Source organism: Salmo salar, chromosome 07 (genome assembly GCF_965601325.2).
Source record: "Salmo salar chromosome 07, fSalSal1, whole genome shotgun sequence".
Classification (NCBI taxonomy): domain Eukaryota; kingdom Metazoa; phylum Chordata; class Actinopteri; order Salmoniformes; family Salmonidae; genus Salmo; species Salmo salar.
The window spans coordinates 50,246,795-50,267,162 of record NC_138297.1 but is presented as its reverse complement, the minus strand read 5'-3'; the positions used below and the strand labels follow the sequence as shown (position 1 = coordinate 50,267,162).

Genomic DNA, 20,368 nt, shown 5'->3' with positions numbered 1-20,368 from the left:
TCATGAATCTGAATTTCTTGAATGGAAAATATTTCTTTATTACAATAATTTTAAACGTGTTAGTATAAAGGTATTGAACAGTACAATACCATGTTAAAATTGAGCATGTGGCCTTTTCAATGCATAGTTTCAAAGTTCACCTTGAGTTCAAACCCTGATTGAACAAAAACAGGTGGCTAACATTTCCAGACAGTCATTGAAATGTCACAATCTGAAGGCTCTCATTGGAATTCTACCCACCAATATATCAAAGTCAAAATGTCCTTTTAGGGACACTTTCTTTATGGTATGGTCATATTCCTAGAGTAGGGGTTCTTGATTTCCTTATCTCTTTGTTCCATTAACATGCCCACAGGGGTGAAACATCCACATCGATCCCAGTACCGTTGCATCCCTTTGTCTATCCTAAAGTTGTTGAGCAATGACAATTCAGCATCATACCATTCAACAATCACAAATCATTAAGTTTAATGTACCAAATGCATTCATTCACCTATACATATTCAAAATGTGTGATAAAAAAAAAGATGGCTTCCAGTAAAACATTTTCTCAGTTGTTACATTGTTCGATACCTCAACCATAAATACTGGTTTCATAATGATTCAGAAAAGACAAACATTTTAGTACTTGTTCTTAAAATGCTTCAGATATTTTTAAAATTAAAAGGATTTAAAGAATTAGCCCTTTAGGGAGAAGAACGTTGAAAGCAGACAGGACTTGTGTGAACGCATCACCCACATGACTACAAGGACATCAACTAGAGTTGAGGTTACGGAGGGTGTTGGATACACTGGAGGGGGATTCACAGTCAGATGGAAGCCCTTGAAGAAATGTCACTGTTTTCAGCGTTAATCCAGACCCTTAACCTGCAGTCCTTGACAATTAGCTTACCATACCTCATTAGGAATGTCTCATTCTACTTTACAAACTTCATTTTAGAAGTTATGAGGTTGAAAGGTTGATTTATTTTGTATTTCCTAGCCCTGATTGGGTTAATTTCATGTCAGATTGGGTCTAAATAAATAAACATGACTAATGAATGACTTCAAGAGCAACAATATCAATTTGGGCAATGATCAAACATGTTCATTGGGTTGAGTTATCATATTGTTTTTAAGAAGAGGCTGTGAAGACATGAGTCTGGTACTGTAGCCTCTAAATTTACAGCATGGAATATAGGTCAATTGTCAAAACAATTGAGGAACCAAATTCAAGGGGGGAAATAATACAAAGCAACTTTATCTGATCACTGAGAAACATTTTGATCTTTGCCAAAAAAATGTATTTACCCATAGTGTATGATTTGAATGAGATGGAAATAATGGCAAATGGTGCGCTTTGGATGTTAAAACCTGTCTGATGACATTTATCAAATCTGAGTCTCATTACTTCCTATATGGAGACAAAGAAAAACCAAGCAACTTATTTCCATGCCAGCTACACTGCACTCGTCCAGTGAGATACAGACCAGTGTGTTACCCTTGACGATGGCTCTAAATCGGGTGGTTATGTCATTCCTGTCATTACTCTAGCGTTATTACAGACAACCTTTAGTCAGAGGTGGTCACTGTGTCAAGGCTGCTGAGGTTTGGGTGGAGGGGACCTCGTCTGCTTTCAAGAGTGGGGCGGCGTCCTCCGCCTCCCCCGCCTCCTTCCTCCGGGCAAAACGTCAGTCGTGTTTGGGGGCGGCGTGCGCCGTGATGCTGAACACGTGAATGCGCAGGTGTGAGGCGATCTGGATGCACACGCCTGTGCAGTAGCGCGTCAAGTCAATCAACGACAGGACCTGGGGAGGAAATATAAGGACTGGCATGAGAAATGTACTTGATGCACATAGGGCCTAGAGTTGTTTCCAGTCAGTTTATGTGGTTAGGGGAAACTCCTGGTCCTATCTATATGGAAGACAACTGAAATGGGTTAGTGGGTTGAAAATGACACCAGACCTGTACTAAAACATTGTTTTGATGACAGAACTACAGAATCGTAAAGACAAATCTGGGGTGAGAACTCACCATTGCGATCCAGAGGACTATGTGCTCGTCGATGAAGCTGTTGAAGTACTGGTTGAGGAAGAGGAGGCCAGGCCCGATGAAAGCCGTGTCTGGGAGATAAAGCTCACTCTTAGTCATGTGGGCCACCTGACACAAGGACAGAGGAACACATAAGGTACATACAGATATTGGTGGAGGAGCAGCAAAGCTAATGAATGAGCTAAGGTAAATACTGGTATGGCTTTCACTGTTACATATGGAGGTCCCATTTATGAGAGAGGAAAAGTATTCATTGCTTGCTTGATAAGACACTCCAGACAGACAAATATATATTTTTTTATGAATTTCTCTTCAGGCAGTAGACTAGAGATATTAATAGATTGAGAGATGACAGCAATGTAAGAAAGTTAAGACTTCTATTAAATGGAGCGCTCACAACTAGCTTGTTGGCGATCTTGGCGACGACCATGCCGAAAGTTAGGATGTAGAGACAGGGGTGCAGTTCAAAAAGCTTGTTGGATGACTTCTTGAAGATGATGAAGGCCAGTGTGAGGATGAGGCCGATGTGCATACCTGGTGCCAGCACACTGGTGTCCTAAGGGACACACAGCAAAATAGTAAATAACTTTTGAATTGTTAATCTAGAATAGAAGCCCCATTTTTTTTTGATTGTCCTAAAATGTACAGTGCCTTCAAATGAAATCAAACTTTATTTATACAGCACATTTCAGACATGGAATGCAACGCAATGTAAATTACAGTAAAAAAGAAAATAAAAGCTGAAATATTTACTACACAACAAACAAACTGAACAACTAAAAAGCACCCTAAGAAAAAGCAAAGCTAAAAATATGTGTTTTCAGACCTCTTAAATATATCCACAGTTTCAGCCTCCCTCAGGCAGGCTATGCTGGGGGCATAATAACTAAAGGCTGCCTCTCCATGCCTCTTGGTCCTAGGCTTTGGGATAGTTAAAATTAGGGCCGATTTCAAGTTTTCATAACAATCGGTAATATTTGGACGCCGATTAAGTTGCATTCCACGAGGAAACTGCGTGGCAGGCTGATCACCTGTTACGCGAGTGCAGCAAGGAGCCAAGGTAAGTTGCTAGCTAGCATTAAACAATCAATCTTCACATTATTACTAGGTTAACAAGCTTGTCCTGCGTTGCATATAATCAATGCGGTGCCTGTTAAATTTATCATCGAATCACAGCCTACTTCGCCAAACGGGTGATGATTTAACAAAAGCACAATCGTTGCACAAATGTATATAACCATAAACATCAATGCCTTTCTTAAAATCAATACACAGAGGTACATATTTTTTTAAACCTGCATATTTAGTTAAAATAAATTAATGTTAGCAGGCAATATTAACTAGGGAAATTGTCACTTCTCTTGCGTTCATTGTACGCAGTCAGGGTATATGCAACAGTTTGGGCCGCATGGCTTGTTGCGAACTAATTTGCCAGAATTTTACATAATTATGACACAACATTGAAGGTTGTGCAACGTAACAGCAATATTTAGACTTAGGGATGCCACCCGTTAGATAAAATACGGAACGGTTCCATATTTCACTGAAACAATAAACCATATTTTGATTTGACCATATTAATGACCAAAGGCTTGTATTTCTGTGTTTATTATATTATAATTAAGTCTATGATTTGATATTTGATAGGCGCAGTCTGACTGAGCGGTGGTAGGCAGCAGCAGGCTCGTAAGCATTCATTCAAACTTTACTGCGTTTGCCAGCAGCTCTTAGCAACGCTTGATTCACAGCGCTGTTTATGACTTCAAGCCTATCAACTCCTGAGATTAAGCTGGCAATACTAAAGTGCCTATTAGAACATCCAATAGTCAAAGGTATATGACATACAAATGGTATAGAGAGAAATAGTCGACGCGTCATAATTCCTATAATAACTACAACCTAAAACTTAAGTGGGAATATTGAAGAACTAGGAATATTGAATCACCAGCTTTCATATGTTCTGAGCAAGGAACTTAAACGTTAGCTTTTTTTACATGGCACATATTGCACTTTTACTTTCTTCTCCAACACTGCCATTATTACAAACAAATACACACACAAAAAATTATAATGTAAATATTAATTTTTTAAAATAAAAATTGGCCGATTAATCGGTATCGGCTTTTTTGGTGCTCCAATAATTGGTATCGGCGTTGAAAAATCATAATCGGTCGACCTCTACACTGGAGGTGCTTACTGAGAAGACCGTGAATGTTCCTGAGTGGCCGAGTTACAGTTTTGACTTATATCTACATGAAAATCTATAACAAGACCTGAAAATGGTTGTCTAGCAGTGATAAACAACCAATTTGGTAGAGCTTGAAGAATTAAAGAAAATAATAAAAAAAATGGGCAAATGTTGCCAATCCAGGTGTGGAAAGCTCTTAGAGACTCACAGCTGTAACCACTGCCAAAGGTGCTTCTACAAAGTATTGACTCAGGGGCGTGAATACTTATGTAAATGAGATATTTCTGCATTTCATGTTCAATACATAAGAAAAAAAATGTGAAAACATATTTTTGGAATTCATTGTAACAAAATGTGGTATAAGTCAAGGGGTATGAATAGTTTCTGAAGACAGTGTATATGCAACTTCTTACAACCACGTCAGCTTTCTAGGCTTAAGTGTAATAAAAAACACGAATCAATCCAGAAATTTCACTAAACACGTAATTACATAATAATACTTACAGCCACAGTGGAGCCGTTCTTGCCGACGCCCCCGTTGAGGATAACGTGGAAGTAGTTATAGCAGGAGAACACGGCTCCCCCAATGATGCCCAAGATGGGGAAGGCGTACAGCTTCACCCCAAGGACGGGCAACTACAAGAGGGTGAAACAACCAAGAGTTTCAGTTAACAGAACGAATAACCTTCTGTCACAACAGCTAGCGTTGTTTACACCAATAAGCTGTGGGTGGGCGGGGCATGCTGCTGAGGCCATGATGGGAGGAGAAGCAAATAATATTGCGTGGTGACATCAGCTGTTTTCTAGCCAGATCATGTCTACGCCACGGTGGATTAGCTACCCATAATTACCTTCTCACTTCTGTGGCGTTTAGTCGTTAAGCCTCCACAGGCTGCACAGAGTGAAAGTGAAACAAAAGGACTATTTAATAACTAGTAGATTGTTGGTGTGGGGTTGGTTGGTTGGTTATACAGTACATGTTAAGGATTGGTTGTGTTGTCTTATGGTGCCAAATGTTGGTGTAAAACATCCAAGTCTCCAAATCCTACAGCTTAGTTGACAGAAAAAAGGAAAGAGAGAGAGTGTATGAGTGGGTATGGGAGTGTGTGTTAGGTTTATGTGCATGGATGGATAAATGTATTGAAGCCATACCCTGTAGTCCCAAAGGGCCACTCCACCAAAAGCTGACATCACATACATGACAACGATGGCAATCTGGACCTCTGTCACATCAACCCTGGGTGGAGAGAATTTATAGAACTCATAGATCAGAACCAGACTGTATATTTTATGAAGCATGATGGACTAGACTTAAGTACTACGTCAAAAACAAACAGTCGTTATCTGCCCAGCAACAGCTAAACAAATAATATAATTGGGCATCATTCCTACTTACAGGCCAAAGCGCAGCGTTCCAGAAACATAGGTTTGCCAGTGTGCACAGAAGAACATGAACATCCCCACAAAGCCACAGAAGAACATCCAATCAGGGTAGCTTCCTACCCCACAGGATATACATGTGCCCACAGAAACAAACACTGCAGACAGAGAGAGAGACGAGATGAGAACTAATGAGTAACAATGTGTCATACTTCTGAGGCATAGAACAATGTATGTTGTCGGTCAATATGACACAATGGTTGCTATGACTAAACACTAAACGCAGTCTAGGCCAGACTCTAGACAAAAGTACAGGGAAGCCCCACTGCTTGAAATATACACTTGGTCAGGTACTGTAAAGCACCACAAATTAACAGGCAAAAAAACATTTTTTGGGCCCGCACCTGTGGAGACAGCATCACAGCCGTGGTCAAAGAGCTCCCCCAGCGCAGAGCTGCTGTTTGTCCTCCGGGCCTGCTTCCCATCGATGGCATCCAGCGACTGATAGATGAACAGGCCCAACGCACTCAGGATGAAGGCCCATGCTGGAGCCTGGAAAGAGGAAGGGAGAGCGAAAAAGTGAGGGAGAGAAATGTGATTAAACAAGGGAATGGAATGACCTGGTTTCCATTTCAACTAGGACAAACTTTTCCTCCACCATCCCCCGTTGAAGGGAAAGGTCTCGGGTTTTTGTGTTCTGTGTAAACAAACATACTTGTTTACATGAGATGCAGGGTGTATTACCAAATCAGTGAAGATTGAAGTAAGCCATGACACACATTGGGGAAAGTTGTTTATCTTATTTTGAGTCACTTCTTGCAAAACAGAGAGTTGCTTGTGTTTGACAAGTTGAGATGTTTTACTATTTACCTCAACACAGGTTTGTTTTCTCTAACGGACATCTTATAATACATTGTCTAACATTTTCTAAAATGTATGCTTACGACAGCTGTTTTGTAGAAAATGATTTGAAAGGCAAAACAGTATAATGCAGGCCTGGGCAATTATTTTCCACATTAGAATATATTTTTGCCATCACCGGCCAGAAGCATATTACAGGATTGTACATCATGTGAATGACTATGTTGACAGAAGATGTATCTACTGTAAATCACGTCCAGATATGCTACTTATTTTACTTTAACATTCACAGAAATAAACCACATCCATGTTCTCCTTTTGGTAGGCATTTTCATTATTAAAAACATGCAATGAACTACACGGAGGGAAAAGTACTGTGCATTCAGCACCACAGAACTCTTGTTAACGGGTATGCACAAAAAACACCAGAGCTCAAAATTACATGTAAACTACTCAATCAGTGTGAGGAGTGAAGTCTCTGATGGGCATTGACTAGAGCAGTGAAGTCAGGTATAGTTTGACGTCGCTATGCGCAGGATTGCTAAGAGTCAGTAAGAGATGATCTGTGCCTTGACTTGTTATATTTCATCACTGAAAATATCTGTTCTCACATACATTGGGTCAACCTAACAGTACAAACAAACATCTTCTGAGCATGACTCCTAATGTTTGGAAAGTGTTGTTCATCGAAAGATGCATAGAACCTCATCAGTGACATTGGAGAACTATTCAAAACAATCACTGCATCAGACTGAAGATCGATAAGCTCAAATTGCAAGTCAGTGGGAGCGTTATCCACATTGAAGGTGAAAGGAGAGAAAAACAACAGCCCTCAAAACGACGAGAAAAACTCACCGTTCAAAGCACGCAGCAGCGACGTATACTTTTCCCACTGGTCATCTGATAGGGAACAGACCAGTAGTGTCAGAAGGTGGGTGAGATTGTTGGCTTCTACTTGGCGGGTCAGGAGGAGTAATTTTCCCTTGAAGGCTTGACAAGACTGTACATCTGATGTGCAAAAAGGCCCTTCCCTTGTAGTTCGGAATTCAGTTCATTCATGACGGCCATGATGTCCACGGTGAAGGCAAAAATCAGCCAACCATTCTTTATCTTGCAGTTGAGGGAAATCCACATTCTCCTTTCATTTGCAAAAACTCAGCAATCGCCGACTTCAGGTCCCACACCCTTTTAATAAGCACCTTCCCCAAACTCAGCCATCTTACATTTGTGTTGTAGGGGAGATCTGCATGACCTGACTCTGTCTTCCAACAGTGAGACAAAATGCCTGTGGTTTAAAGATTTTGCGCTTATGAAGTTTACCACTTTAGTGACTGTATCCACAACATGGCTCATTTTCAGAACACATTTACAGAGCACCTCCTGATGAATAATGGAATGCAGGAAAATAATTTTCTGATCTGGGTTCAGCTCAGCTACTTGATCTTGTATTATTTTCAAAAGGCCATTGTGTTTGCCTGTCAAGTTTGGGCACACTGGATAACTTTTCAAACTCAGTCCCAGCTTTGCCACACACTTATTAACCTCCAATAAATATTTCCCTGTGGTTGTGCTCTTCATTGACTGTAATTCCAAAGTCTGGAGTTATGCCTGATAACGATATTAACAACTGCGCAGTGTCACGTGCATTACTGCTCTCATCCAGGGCCAAGGAGAAATAGGTGAAATCCTTTACCTTGTTTTTCAACTGCTGTTCCATATTCTCTGCAATGTCCTCAACACACTATGTCTAGGGTTGCAAAGGGTCGGAAACTTTCTGGTAAATTTCCGGACTTTTCCATGGAAGTTAAGCCCTGTAATTTAGGGGATTTTGCTTAAATGAATCAAAAAAAAGTTAGCTTAAAAACAGTGAACCTTTTTTGTGGGATACAAAAGGCAATTCTAGGTATTGTGGCATATTCAATTCAATGGAATTGCAAATCTCCGCATGCACAGTGCACTCTTCCATCACATGTACAGCTGATTCAAGATCTTGCACACTAATGAGATGCTATTGAGCCCACACCACTACACTGTCTGAGCCAAGGACTACATGCTTTCTGGTAAGTTTTGATTACAATACTGGGTGGGGTAAATATATTTTACATGACACATGATTTTTTGTTAACTAGTAAATAGTAACCAAAGCAATGTGTGTTTAAATCATTTCTAACTGGTTAACAATTTCTGCTAGTTAGTTTTTGCTACCATGTGGGTTTTAGCTTGCTTGAGCCTGCTAACTGAGGAGTGTTAATTCACCTGTTTCCATACATGTTTCATTTTAAAACATCTTACAAAGGAGTTGTTTAATCTAACAGCTTAACTATTTATCTGTACATGGAATTGTATTTGTTTTTTTTTCTCATTTTTTTTTCTCCTATTTACAGGAAAATACCACAGGCACTATCTGATGTGTGGAGACATTTCACTGCAGCTAATGTAGAAAGAAAAGCTGTGTACATTTGAAAATACTGTGCCAAATCATGTGAAGAATGCAACAAAGATGCAGAATCATCTGGCCAAGTGCATAAAGTTCCCTCAGCGCTCACAACAAACAACCTCTGACAAAAGTCCCTCTACTGCTATTCGAGGTGAAAATGATGAATCAGACACCTTATCGATATCAACAGCTCATGGGCCTCCTGGAATCAGAAGTATTTATGACTCAATGGAGGAACGTACTCAGAGAAATGCTGATGAATTTCTTGCTCGAGCTGTGTATGCAACTGGTTCACCTCTGATGCTCACAGGCAATGTGTATCGGAAGAGATTTCTGAATGTTCTTTGTCCAGCATACACCCCTCCAACCAGACATGCTTTATCTACTCATTTGCTGGATGCAGAGTTCAACAGAGTTCAAGTGAAGGTCAAGCAAATCAGAGAAAGCAGACTATTGCAATCAGTGGTTGAATGTTAACTTTCTGAAATTCTACAAAATGTTACCATGGGGCAAAGAGAAAAAACTGCTGTTTTAAAGCACATTTCCTGCAATTCTACACTCTGTGCTGTTTTGAAGCTCCATGTTATTCTACACATTTTGCCATGAGGCTCAGAGAATTTAGTATTTTTTAAGTTAATTAAAGCTAAAATATAGGTGTGTTGACTGTAATAAAGGCACTGGACTATGAGCCGTCTTGTTTGCTAAATGAACATATAAAAGGCGGCAGTGGCATGGTGTATTTGGGGAGTTTCTCCCATTCTTCTCTGAAGATCCTCTCAAGTTGGACGGGGAGCGTTGCTGCACAGCTATTTTCAGGTCTCTCCAGAGATGTTAGATCGGGTAAAGTTCAGGCTCTGGCTGGGCCACTCAAGGACATTGAGACTTGTCCCGAAGCCACTCCTGCGTTGCCTTGGCTGTGTGCTTAGGGTCGTTGTCCTGTTGGAAGGTGAACCTTCACCCCAGTCTGCGGTCCGGAGCGCTCTGGAGCAGGTTTTCATCAAGGATTTCTCTCTACTTTGCTTCGCTCATCTTTTCCTCGATCCTGACTAGTCTCCCAGTCCATGCCGCTTGAAAAAAATAAAATCCCCACCGCATGATGCTGCCACCACGCTTCACTGTAGGGATGGTGCCAGGGTTTCCTCCAGACATGACGCTTGGCATTCAGGCCAGAGTTCAATCTTGGTTTCATCAGACCAGAGAATCTTGTTTCTCATGGACTGAGTGTCCTATTGGTGCCTTTTGACAAACTCCAAGCGGGCTGTCATGTGTCTTTTACTGAGGAAGTGGCTTCCGTCTGGCCACTCTACCATAAAGGCCTGATTGGTGGAGTGCTGCAGAGATGGTTGTCCTTCTGGAAGGTTCTCCCATCTCCACAGAGGAACTCTGGAGCTCTAGGAAGAGTCTTGGCGGTTCCAAACTTCTTCCACTTAAGAATGATGGAGGCCACTGCTTTCTAGGGGACCTTCAATGCTGCAGAAATGTTTTGGTACCCTTTCCCCAGATCTGTGTCTCGACACAATCCTGTCGTGGAGCTCTACGGACAATTCCTTCGACCTCATGGCTCGGTTTTTGCTCTGACATGCACTTACATAGACAGGTGTGTGCCTTTCCAAATCATGTCCAATCAATTGAATTCACCATCGGTGTCCAATCAAGTTGAATCAAGTTGAAGAATCAAGTCCAATCAAGTTGAAGAAATATCTCAAGGATGCTCAATGGAAACAGGACGCACTGGAGCTCAATTTCGAGTCTAACAGCAAAGGGTCTGAATACTTATGTAAATAAGACAATTTCTGTTTTAAGTTTTTTAGAAATGTGCAAGCATTTCTAAAAACCTGTTTTTGCTTTGTCATTATGGGGTATTGTGTGTAGATTGAAGAGGAAAAATGTATTTAATACATTTTAGAAAATGTGGAAAAGTCAAGGGGTCTGAATACTTTCCGAATGCACTGTATAGCCATAGAAGCACAGTGACATAGGCCTCAATGCAGTCATATTCATGGCTTATTGGGGGTGTGGCTTTCAGTTAGTTATTTTTGACCACCCATCCCATGAGAGAATGTCATTCCACTTAATCTAAATGCCATTCCAGTGCACTGCTTGCTATGAATTATATGTGATGGTGTTTGCATGTTTAGGTAAAAAGTCAAATAATGTCCCATTTGGAACACTGACATGTAGAGAGCATAATTATTAAAAAATGTTGTTCCCCAATCTGATTCGATCGGCCTGGCTTTCCAGTAGGTGGGCCCGGGCCCACCGGTTACAATGTACTGTACTAACTCTTCTCTCTTCACAACTGTGTTCTCTCTGCACTGTACTTGCCCAACACTACTGTATTGGCCTAACTGTGTGTTTGTCCACCACAACTGTTTTGACAGTAGTTTTTTTTCTCTTTCTAGATATCCTGCTGTTTTCCACTCCCTTCCTCTACCAACAACAACAACAACAAACTGCTCTTCAGTAACCCCTGCCCTAAAAAGCCCTTTCTGTATACAGGTAGTCATCTTAGTTACAATTTCAGTATTGAGTATAGGCATACAGGGTCACCCTTGACATATTTTCAGTTGGTCAGTGACAGTAGTGTATGCTGCAGCTTATGTCAAGGCCAGGTAACCCTTTTATGAAGTTATTCAAAGCTGTACTGTATATACAGATTGCAGATGGAGAAAGGTTACATGTGAGTCCATGGCTGCATTGACAACAGCTTGTGCTGCATATAAAATGCCCTTGTTGAATTGTCTGCTGCACAAACCTGCCTGGAGCTTGATGGAATCTGGACTTTGTGTCAGTGGTGAGATTCTAATCTGTACTGTGGGATGGGTGGACAAAGGTGTAGAACTAATAAACATACTGTAACACATCTCTGAATACCTGACAGGCACATGCCTGAATGCAAACTATAGAAAGGAAGGAAAAGAAGCCAAACAGCCAAAGGGGTAGGTTCACACACCCTCTCTCTCTTCAGAGAATCAACCTGAGCGGATGACGTCATAGTATGAACACGTGGCATGGTTAAAACCTAGGTATTCAACCTGTTAATGATTTGCTGACTCTGGGTGAAGTTGAATACCTATTATCTACAGTTGAAGTCGGAAGTTTACATACATTTAAAACTCAGTTTTTCACAATTCCCAACATATAATCCTAGTAAAAATGCCCTGTCTTAGGTCAGTTAGGATCACCACTTTATTTTAAGAACGTGAAATGTCAGAATAATAGTAGAGAGAATGATTTATTTCAGCTTTTATTTCATCACATTCCCAGTGGGTCAGAAGTTTACATACACTCAATTAGTATTTGGTAGCATTGCCTTTCAATTGTTTAACTTGGGTCAAATGTTTCAGGTAGCCTTCCACAAGCTTCCCACAATAAGTTGGGTGAATTTTGGCCCATTCCTCCTGACAGAGCTTGTGTAACTAAGTCAGGTTTGTAGACCTCCTTGCTTGCTCAAGCTTTTTCAGTTCTGCCCACACATTTTCTATAGGATTTAGGTCAGGGCTTTGTGATGGCCACTCCAATACCTTGACTTTGCTGTCCTTAAGCCATTTTGCCACAACTTTGGAAGTATGCTTGGGGTCATTGTCCATTTGGAAGACCCATTTGCGACCAAGCTTTAACTTCCTGACTGATGTCTTGAGATGTTGCTTCAATATATCCACAATTTTCCTCCCTCATGATGCCATCTATTTTGTGAAGTGCACCAGTCCCTCCTGCAGCAAAGCACCCCCACAACATGATGCTGCCACCCCCGTGCTTCACGGTTGGGATGGTGTTCTTCGGCTTGCAAGCCCCCCCTTTTTCCTCCAAACATAACGATGGTCATTATGGCCAAACAGTTATTTTTTGTTTCATCAGACCAGAGGAAATTTCTCCAATAAGTACAATCTTTGTCCCCATGTGCAGTTGCAAACTGTAGTCTGGCTTTTTTTAATGGCAGTTTTGGAGCAGTGGCTTCTTCCTTGCTAAGCGGCCTTTCAGGTTATGTTGATATAGGACTCGTTTTACTGTGGATGTAGATACTTTTGTATTGTGCTGCTAGAGGTGAAATTCTTGGACCGGCGCAAGACGGACGAAAGCGAAAGCATTTGCCAAGAATGTTTTCATTAATCCAGCATCTTCACAAGGTCCTTTGCTGTTGTTCTGGGATAGATTTGCACTTTTCGCACCAAAGTACGTTCATCTCTAGGAGACAGAACGCGTCTCCTTCCTGAGCGGTCCCATGGTGTTTATACTTGCGTACTATTGTTTGTACAGATAAACATGCTACCTTCAGGCGTTTGGAAATTCCTCCCAAGGATGAACCAGACTTGTGGAGGTCTACCTTTTTTTCTGAGGACTTGGCTGATTTATTTTGATTGTCCCATGAAGTCAAGCAAAGAGACAATGAGTTTGACTGTAGGCCTTGAAATCCATCCACAGGTACACCTCCAATTAACTCAAATGATGTCAATTAGCCTATCTGAAGCCATGACATCATTTTCGGGAATTTTCCAAGCCACATTCAACTTATTGTATGTAAACGTCTGACCAACTGGAATTGTGATACAGTTAATTATAAGTGAAATAATCTGTCTAAACAATTGTTGGAAAAATTACACAAAGTAGATGTCCTAACCGACTTGCCAAAACTATAGTTGTTAACAAGAGATTTGTGGAGTGGTTGAAAAACGAGTTTTAATGACTCCAACCTAAGTGTATGTAAACTTCCGACTTCAACTGTATTTTCTTAATTTACATGATCCAATCAAACTTGAGAAAACTAAAGTAATATTAACTTTACCTTTCCTTGAATAAACATTCAGCAACACTTAAATTACTATTCGCTTGATTTACGAGTTGCTGAGCAAACATGGTGGCAACTTTGACACTAACTCTTAATTTGGCATTTTAAATCAAGCAAAGTCAGTAAGACAACAATAGGCTATTAGACAAGCAAAACATTAGTGGACTGTGCACATTTTCCACCCAATATGCTGATGCTTTGAGCAGTTTTAATTATTATTTTACCTTTATTTAACCAGGTAGGCCAGTTGAGAACAAGTTTACATTTAAGTCATTTAGCAGACGCTCTTATCCAGAGCGACTTACAAATTGGTGCATTCACCTTATGATATTCAGTGGAACAACCACTTTACAATAGAGCATCTAAATCTTTTTTTTTGGGGGGGGGGGGGGGGGGTTAGAAGGATTACTTTATCCTATCCCAATTTCTCGGTTGTAAAGTAACAATAGCGCTGTAAATGTATTCGAGTTGCAACAATGTTACACATGATCTCAGAGAGTTACAATGCTGTCATGGGGTGTTGTTACATGGCTACTCGAAAGTTTCTCCCCCCCACCCCAAGGTCGCAAGCACTTACCTCCTCTGTCGCCGTTGGACAGTAAAACACCAACACTACAGTTGTGACTATATTTATTACCAGTCCAATTATAGTCAGAGTATTAGGCGCTACCCAAGTTGGAATTTGTTGGACCAGCCAATTCCAATATATCTGACAAGGAGGTTCGAAAAGGGATCGACCCGAAGCGCTATATTTATGCTCCTCTAGCCGCTTGAGTTGTGCTGCTGACAGCGGCTCCAGCCACAAGAAATGTGGCATTGTTTACAGCTTCGGCGCTACGAGAAGTAGCCGATCACCCAGCGATACTCTTGACGTTCCTGTGGGTTTCAGGCACTGATATCTTCTCGCGATCGCCCAGAAAATACTTGCTCATTTGGCGGTTACGTGTGAATAGTCATTTTTCTAGAGCGGAACCATGAATGTCGATATTTTTCCCGTTTGTGATTGAGAATTGCGTTTCAGCAGGAAGCAAGTCTCCGGAAGGGAATTGAGGCCGGGAATTTCAAATGAAATGTAGTCCATTGACCGCTTGGAGCAGTGAACTACAACTCCAGTACGTTACTGCAGCTTCATAGTTCCATTCAACGTAACATTGTAACATTTTATTCTGTAGTTGCAACATTTCTGAGTGCGCTCTGAAATGAATATAGCGTGTAAGCATCTTAATACAGTATTTTTTTCCCTATTATGTACTGTATAAACCTTTTTTTGAAAGTATTTACACATAAACAAAGGATGACATGTTACATGTTTTTATTTTATTCCAGGAGTCATACATTACAAATTGAAGATTAAAACATGCGCAGATGGCCTGACGGCTAAGAATATACTCAAGCCTGAAGTACAGTATGAGCACAGAAAGCACAATGTGTCATGCAGTGTAAGGCTTAAACAAAAAGATGGATAACTGTCTGTTTGAAAGCCCAAATCTCAACATTAGTCAGACAACTATACTTTTCATACTCCAAGAACAGAAAATGAAATCAGAAAATCCTAATGTGAAGCATTTTAAAGGGACTGATGAAATACTGTAAATTCTCATTGCAAATCACCTGATCAGAAATGTTTTAATATTTGTATCTTCTGAAGTTAAATCTTTAATCACAAGACATTGCATTACAGACATCAAGCCATATTGTTTATACATTTCAACATTCGCCCCCTCCCCCAAACACAGTTCCCAATATCAACAGAGACAAAACATGTCCACATAGGTGGAAATTACAGTTCGTCCTACTATACATTTCCCGCACTACTCATCTAAAATAAAAAGCTACAGCCAAAACACTGCCAACATGCAACTGAGCTTAAACAGAGCCTTTTGAATACTAGGAGATGACACAAAGCTGGTGATGAATTGGCTTCTTCTATGGTAACTAGCTCCATACCCGCACACAGCATGCCATGCCAAAGTCCAGTACATCCCTCCCTCCCCCTCCAGCCCCTCCCTCGACTGCTGGTTCGAGGCAGATCACTAGTGGTGTGACGACAGGTTTCCGGGCAGCCTAGGCGTATCAGCGGTTGCTCAGTCCGACTACTTCTCTGGCTGCTCCACGGCCTTGGTCTCGCTCATGTACTTATCGATCAGGTGTAAAGGCACTCCACGCTGCATGAGCTCAGAGAAGGTAAAGCCCCCTGGGGGAGAAAGGAGAGACACTCAATTTATTGTTAGGAGGTATAGAGAGAAAGTGAAAGAGAGAGAGAAGACTATCAATCTTTAACGGAGAGAAGATCGTAAGAGTCCAACGGCAATAGCGGAGGGTCAGTGTGCAACATTGAAACAGACACTGAAACAGCGAAAAGAGGGTGAGTCTGCAACAAAGAAACAGAAGAGACACCATACAGTACAAAAAAGAAGAGATACCAAAGTAGACAGCAGTGAGATGAGAGAAAATAGTGTCAGTAAAGGGAAGATGCAAAACGTCACTTTTGTGTCTGTGAGTAAATCTATATCTGCCTAGGCTTACAGAGGCAGAGCTATAGGAGCCATGACATAGCCGTTCACTAGGTAGGCCCAAAATGTGCCAATGAAGCTCAGGAACGTTTACTGGGTTTTGCCTTCTCTAGTACATAATAGATGGTGCATTGACACAAACGATAATATCCCTATTGTGTCAAATATAGGCCTACTATAGATATATCATCTACGTATTAATCAGCAGAAAGTGATCTATGTATGAATTGTATCTTATCACCCCAGTAAATATCATAACACTTATGTACAGGACACCATCCTGGAGTAACGACTTCTGGAAAAATAATGTAAGCATAATGTCAACCTTTAATCTTCAACAAAGAGCCATGCTCTGCAGATGTTGGTATTTACTCTGATGTCACGATCAGGCCATTTGCACTACTTTGAAGGTTACTCACCTTTTGTGTGTGGCAAATGTTAGATGAGGAACAGACACGGTTACCAGGGAAACACAGGTCATACAAGCAGTCAAGTCACACCAACCGTTAAAATAGACTTCTGAAATGTTAGGGGTACGCTTGACTTTAGACAGCCACCCTAGACAGCAACCCTAGAGTGTTATTGGAAAGTAAATGGCTCCAATGAACACTGCCCATACAGTGTCTAGAGCCACATACACAATCATCTATTATGTTACTGTACATAACACACATCCATTTTGACTAAAGCAGGCAAGCCCTGTAGTCTTGCATTCCTTCCCTTGGTACTCTTTCAGACGGGTCAGTGTGAACGTAAATAGACTACCTAGTACTGCTGAGAAAAGCTGTATTATTGGCATTTGACAGATGCAGAATGAATGACATAAGCTTCATATGCCAAAACCATATGAAAGCTTACCTTGGATGAGAACATACATTCACTATTCCTGAGTGGGGACTGGGGGGAGAGAAGAGAAGAGGGGTTATCCAAATGTTTACATGGGGGAGTTATGTGTTCTCCAGGGAATACTGGTCAGTTATTGAAGTCATTTTATATGAGGAGTTAAACACGTAATTGAAGGAACATCACCATCTGCTGAGGGGAAACATTAAAACATGGAGCCACAAGATAGTATTCATCTAACAAGGGAACTACATCTAGAACAATACGTATTGACGTGTGTTTGAGTTATGAGGTGTTGTGGTATGATGTCGCCTTAGGAAGAATTGGACCATGCTGTATTGGTGAAGCATGCTACATTTGCCATTGTGGTTGGAAATTCAACAGTGGTCGTCGGATGTACAGGATTCGGCTGAACACAAGTGACATTACTGAAGTCTTGTATGAACACCTGCGACTGGATGAACATGTTCAAAATTGTCTAAAATGAGAAGGAAATGCATAGATTTCAGAGTTCAGCCACATGATGTAATACATTGTTCCTCATTGGAGTAGCAGGGGTGATGTAATGACACACCCCTGCCCCCTGGATATTGTATATGACAATATAAGCATATATCATCTACGATATATGTACGACGAATACTTACAGGACCACAGCTGATATGGACGGGCCCTTGGTTGTGTAGTCACTGAAACAAACTATGTACTGATCTACGTCACCATAGAGTCTAGACACCCAATACTGTACACAGGTGGATAACATACACCGCAGTACCCCTCCAGCCAAAACTGACCTTTAACCTCCAGCTTACACTCCACTAGTGCATCACCCAGGTCATTAATGGCCTTGCAGGAGTACATGCCCCCGTCGTAGGGGCTGGGTTTCCGGATCTCCAGGGTGCAGACCCCTTGGTTGCTAAACATGCGGTAGCGCGGGTCGTCAATGATGGCTATCTTATTCTTCATCCAAATCACTTTGGGCTGAAGTCAAAAACAGAGAAGGTTATTCCGTTTCCTAGAGAAGCCTCTAAAATATCAATACTCAATTAAGTCAGGGATGTTTCGCAAGTTACTCCCCATAATGTTTATCAAGTACTATAAAAGGCATCGCTACTGTATCATTAAAACATTTGTCAACTCAATATGTTGTAGTACATTATTTCAAAAGCATTCAATACATTGCATTGTTTTACTGATCTGTGGATTTTTACTACTTTATAAGTGAGAGGGCCAATACATTGTTCAAATGAGAGATAACCTAATCAGAACAGTGTATGAACAGTCATATCTTATAACCAAGACTGCATTAATCAGATAAACCCTTATATTTACATAGTGCCCATGGTAATAAGGCACACGTGTTAAACAAATGTTGTCCTCTGTCTGTTTATTTAATCCATTTTTTTACCTCTGAAAAAAACCTTCAGGCAGCTGACTAGAGATGTGTTGTTAGAGAGAGGATAGCTGTCAGGTGTAAAGGCTGCCGTGATTGAGAGGAGGTCAGAAACAGCAGGCTGCAGGTGTAAAGCTTTCAGCATACAGCTGGGGGCCTGGACCATTTGGACCTGGTCCATCCTGGAGGGGTATGGGGAACAGGCTGGAGGAGTATGGGGAACAGGCTGGAGGGTTATGGGGAACAGGCCGGAGGGTTATGGGGAACAGGCCGGAGGGGTATGGGGAACAGGCCGGAGGGTTATGGGGAACAGGCCGGAGGGGTATGGGGAACAGGCCGGAGGGGTATGGGGAACAGGCCGGAGGGGTATGGGGAACAGGCTGACTAAAGGCCTAAGATGACCCACTAGGCCAGGGCATTGGAAGCCCCAGCCTCAGGGCTTCAAGGCTGCACAGTCTTTGGGTTTGGCTCCTAATTCATCAATTCATGTCATTGATTGGCCAGAGTCAATAGAGAAGACATACTTGGTTTCCCATGTCTAAATCAATTACTAATTAATAGGCAGGACTGAACATCAGCAGCAATGATACCACAACCATGTCCAGGAGTTTAGTTGGACAGAACATTCCCAGAGGGTTGGTGTAGGCACTGTCTAAGTACAGTCCTACACACCTACCCTAGCCTGAGTCCCAAATCTGTTGTGCCGTCTTGCGAACTCCAATTGCTGAAATGGAGTTGGCAAGACAGCACAAACAGATCTGAGACCCGGGCTACACCTACCCGTGGGTTGGCGCGGACGCTGCAGTTGAGGGTGGCATTGTAGCCAGCGATGGCGAAGGTGTTGATGAGGGGCTGGGTAAACTTGGGAGGCTCTTTGAAGTCGTGGTCGATGTACTCTGGGTTCTTCAGTTGCATGCCTGCAGAGGGAGGAAGGGAGGAAGAATGGGGTTGTACATGATACAGGCGCTGAGCTGTATCATGGGGGAATATCCCTTGTGATCATGATTGAAGGAGAGACAGTATTTTAATTCATCATCTGTGGTCAGAAACAGCAACATCCGCATTAACAGTACAGTACAATGAAACATGATGTAGTGTATACGCCATCTCTGAATGAAAGCAACTGGTCCAATTCTGTAAAAATGTATATTTTATCACTATGTATCGTTACCTTTTGTGACAAAAGACAAAGAAGAAAAACAAAAAAAGAAGTGACTGAGGTTCATGTCCACCTGCTTTTTGAATGAGTTGGTCCATAATATAAGAAAGTAGAGGGGGATGACATACTGGTCAATATTTTTCATTGCTCTCCATACGGTATCTCCATACACATACCTTCTTTAACGATGAGGGCGCTGTCCTTGGTCTGGGTGGCACCCTCGCTCAGACCCACCATGTTCTCAGAGTAGATTCTGAAGTAGTACTCGTTCCCCACCACCAGCTCGGTGATAGTGATGCAGGTGCGATGGTAGTGCTCAATACACGTGTACCACTCCTGTCACACAGAAAGCAGATTACCTTAAACATGCAGGGGATCATATTGACTAGCACAAACACTTGGATTCCATATGCATAGTACATACAGAGGTACTTTTCCTGTAAAAATCTCTCCCTCATACTGATTCCATACAGTACAGTACTAAGTGATGCATTCAGCAGACTCATACCATGGTCTTCTTGTCTGCTTTCTGGATGGTGTAGCCTGTAATGGCGGCGTTGCCATTGTCCTTTGGAGGAGTCCAGTCCAGAGCCACGTTTCCCCCCCAGACCTCATCTATCTTCACACACTGTGGAGGCCCTGGGAGGTCTGAGTGGAGAGATGAATCCGTTAACATCATTAACATCAGTATGGGTCTTATTGGCAAGTTCTAGACATTAGCAGCTGTGAAAAATTTGGTAGGGAATAAAGAGCAGAACAACACTAAAAACATTCAAC

General features: G+C 41.6%; 2 protein-coding genes across 17 annotated transcripts in view; both read right to left on the bottom strand.

Annotated features, from left to right (window-relative positions):
- Window positions 1-13: 13 nt before the first annotated feature.
- LOC106609452 (cholinephosphotransferase 1) lies at window positions 14-14,722 on the bottom strand. The gene is made up of 8 exons (XM_014208305.3): window positions 14,261-14,722; window positions 6,004-6,151; window positions 5,616-5,757; window positions 5,372-5,456; window positions 4,724-4,855; window positions 2,429-2,587; window positions 2,014-2,139; window positions 14-1,787 (listed from the first exon to the last, which is right to left on the bottom strand). Exons 1-8 carry the CDS (start codon window positions 14,498-14,500, stop codon window positions 1,671-1,673), a joined length of 1,149 nt encoding a protein of 382 aa, XP_014063780.1. The 5' UTR covers window positions 14,501-14,722; the 3' UTR covers window positions 14-1,670.
- A 256-nt stretch (window positions 14,723-14,978) lies between these two features.
- LOC106609429 (myosin binding protein C1) overlaps window positions 14,979-20,368 on the bottom strand; it is a 33,632-nt gene continuing 28,242 nt past the window's right edge. For 15 of the 16 annotated variants that reach the window (XM_045722072.2, XM_045722068.2, XM_045722073.2 and 12 more), the window contains 5 exons: window positions 20,100-20,239; window positions 19,768-19,927; window positions 19,213-19,349; window positions 17,834-18,020; window positions 14,979-15,877 (listed from right to left, as the gene is read on the bottom strand). In XM_045722072.2, coding sequence (XP_045578028.2) covers window positions 15,777-15,877; window positions 17,834-18,020; window positions 19,213-19,349; window positions 19,768-19,927; window positions 20,100-20,239 — 725 coding nt within the window. In that variant the 3' untranslated portion in view covers window positions 14,979-15,776. Of the gene's footprint in view, window positions 15,878-17,054; window positions 17,094-17,833; window positions 18,021-19,212; window positions 19,350-19,767; window positions 19,928-20,099; window positions 20,240-20,368 lie in introns of all 16 variants that reach the window. The other variant, XM_082977728.1, reaches the window with a different exon arrangement.

Coding starts and splice junctions, on each gene's coding strand:
- LOC106609452 (XM_014208305.3), bottom strand. CDS start 14,500: ATGCCACATTTCTTGTGGCTGGAGCCGCTGTCAGCAGCACAACTCAAG. Junction 5,457..5,615: donor GGAACGCTGCGCTTTGGCCT/GTAAGTAGGAAT, acceptor CTCTCCACCCAG/GGTTGATGTGACAGAGGTCC. Junction 2,140..2,428: donor AGATCGCCAACAAGCTAGTT/GTGAGCGCTCCA, acceptor TCCTTGTGTCAG/GTGGCCCACATGACTAAGAG.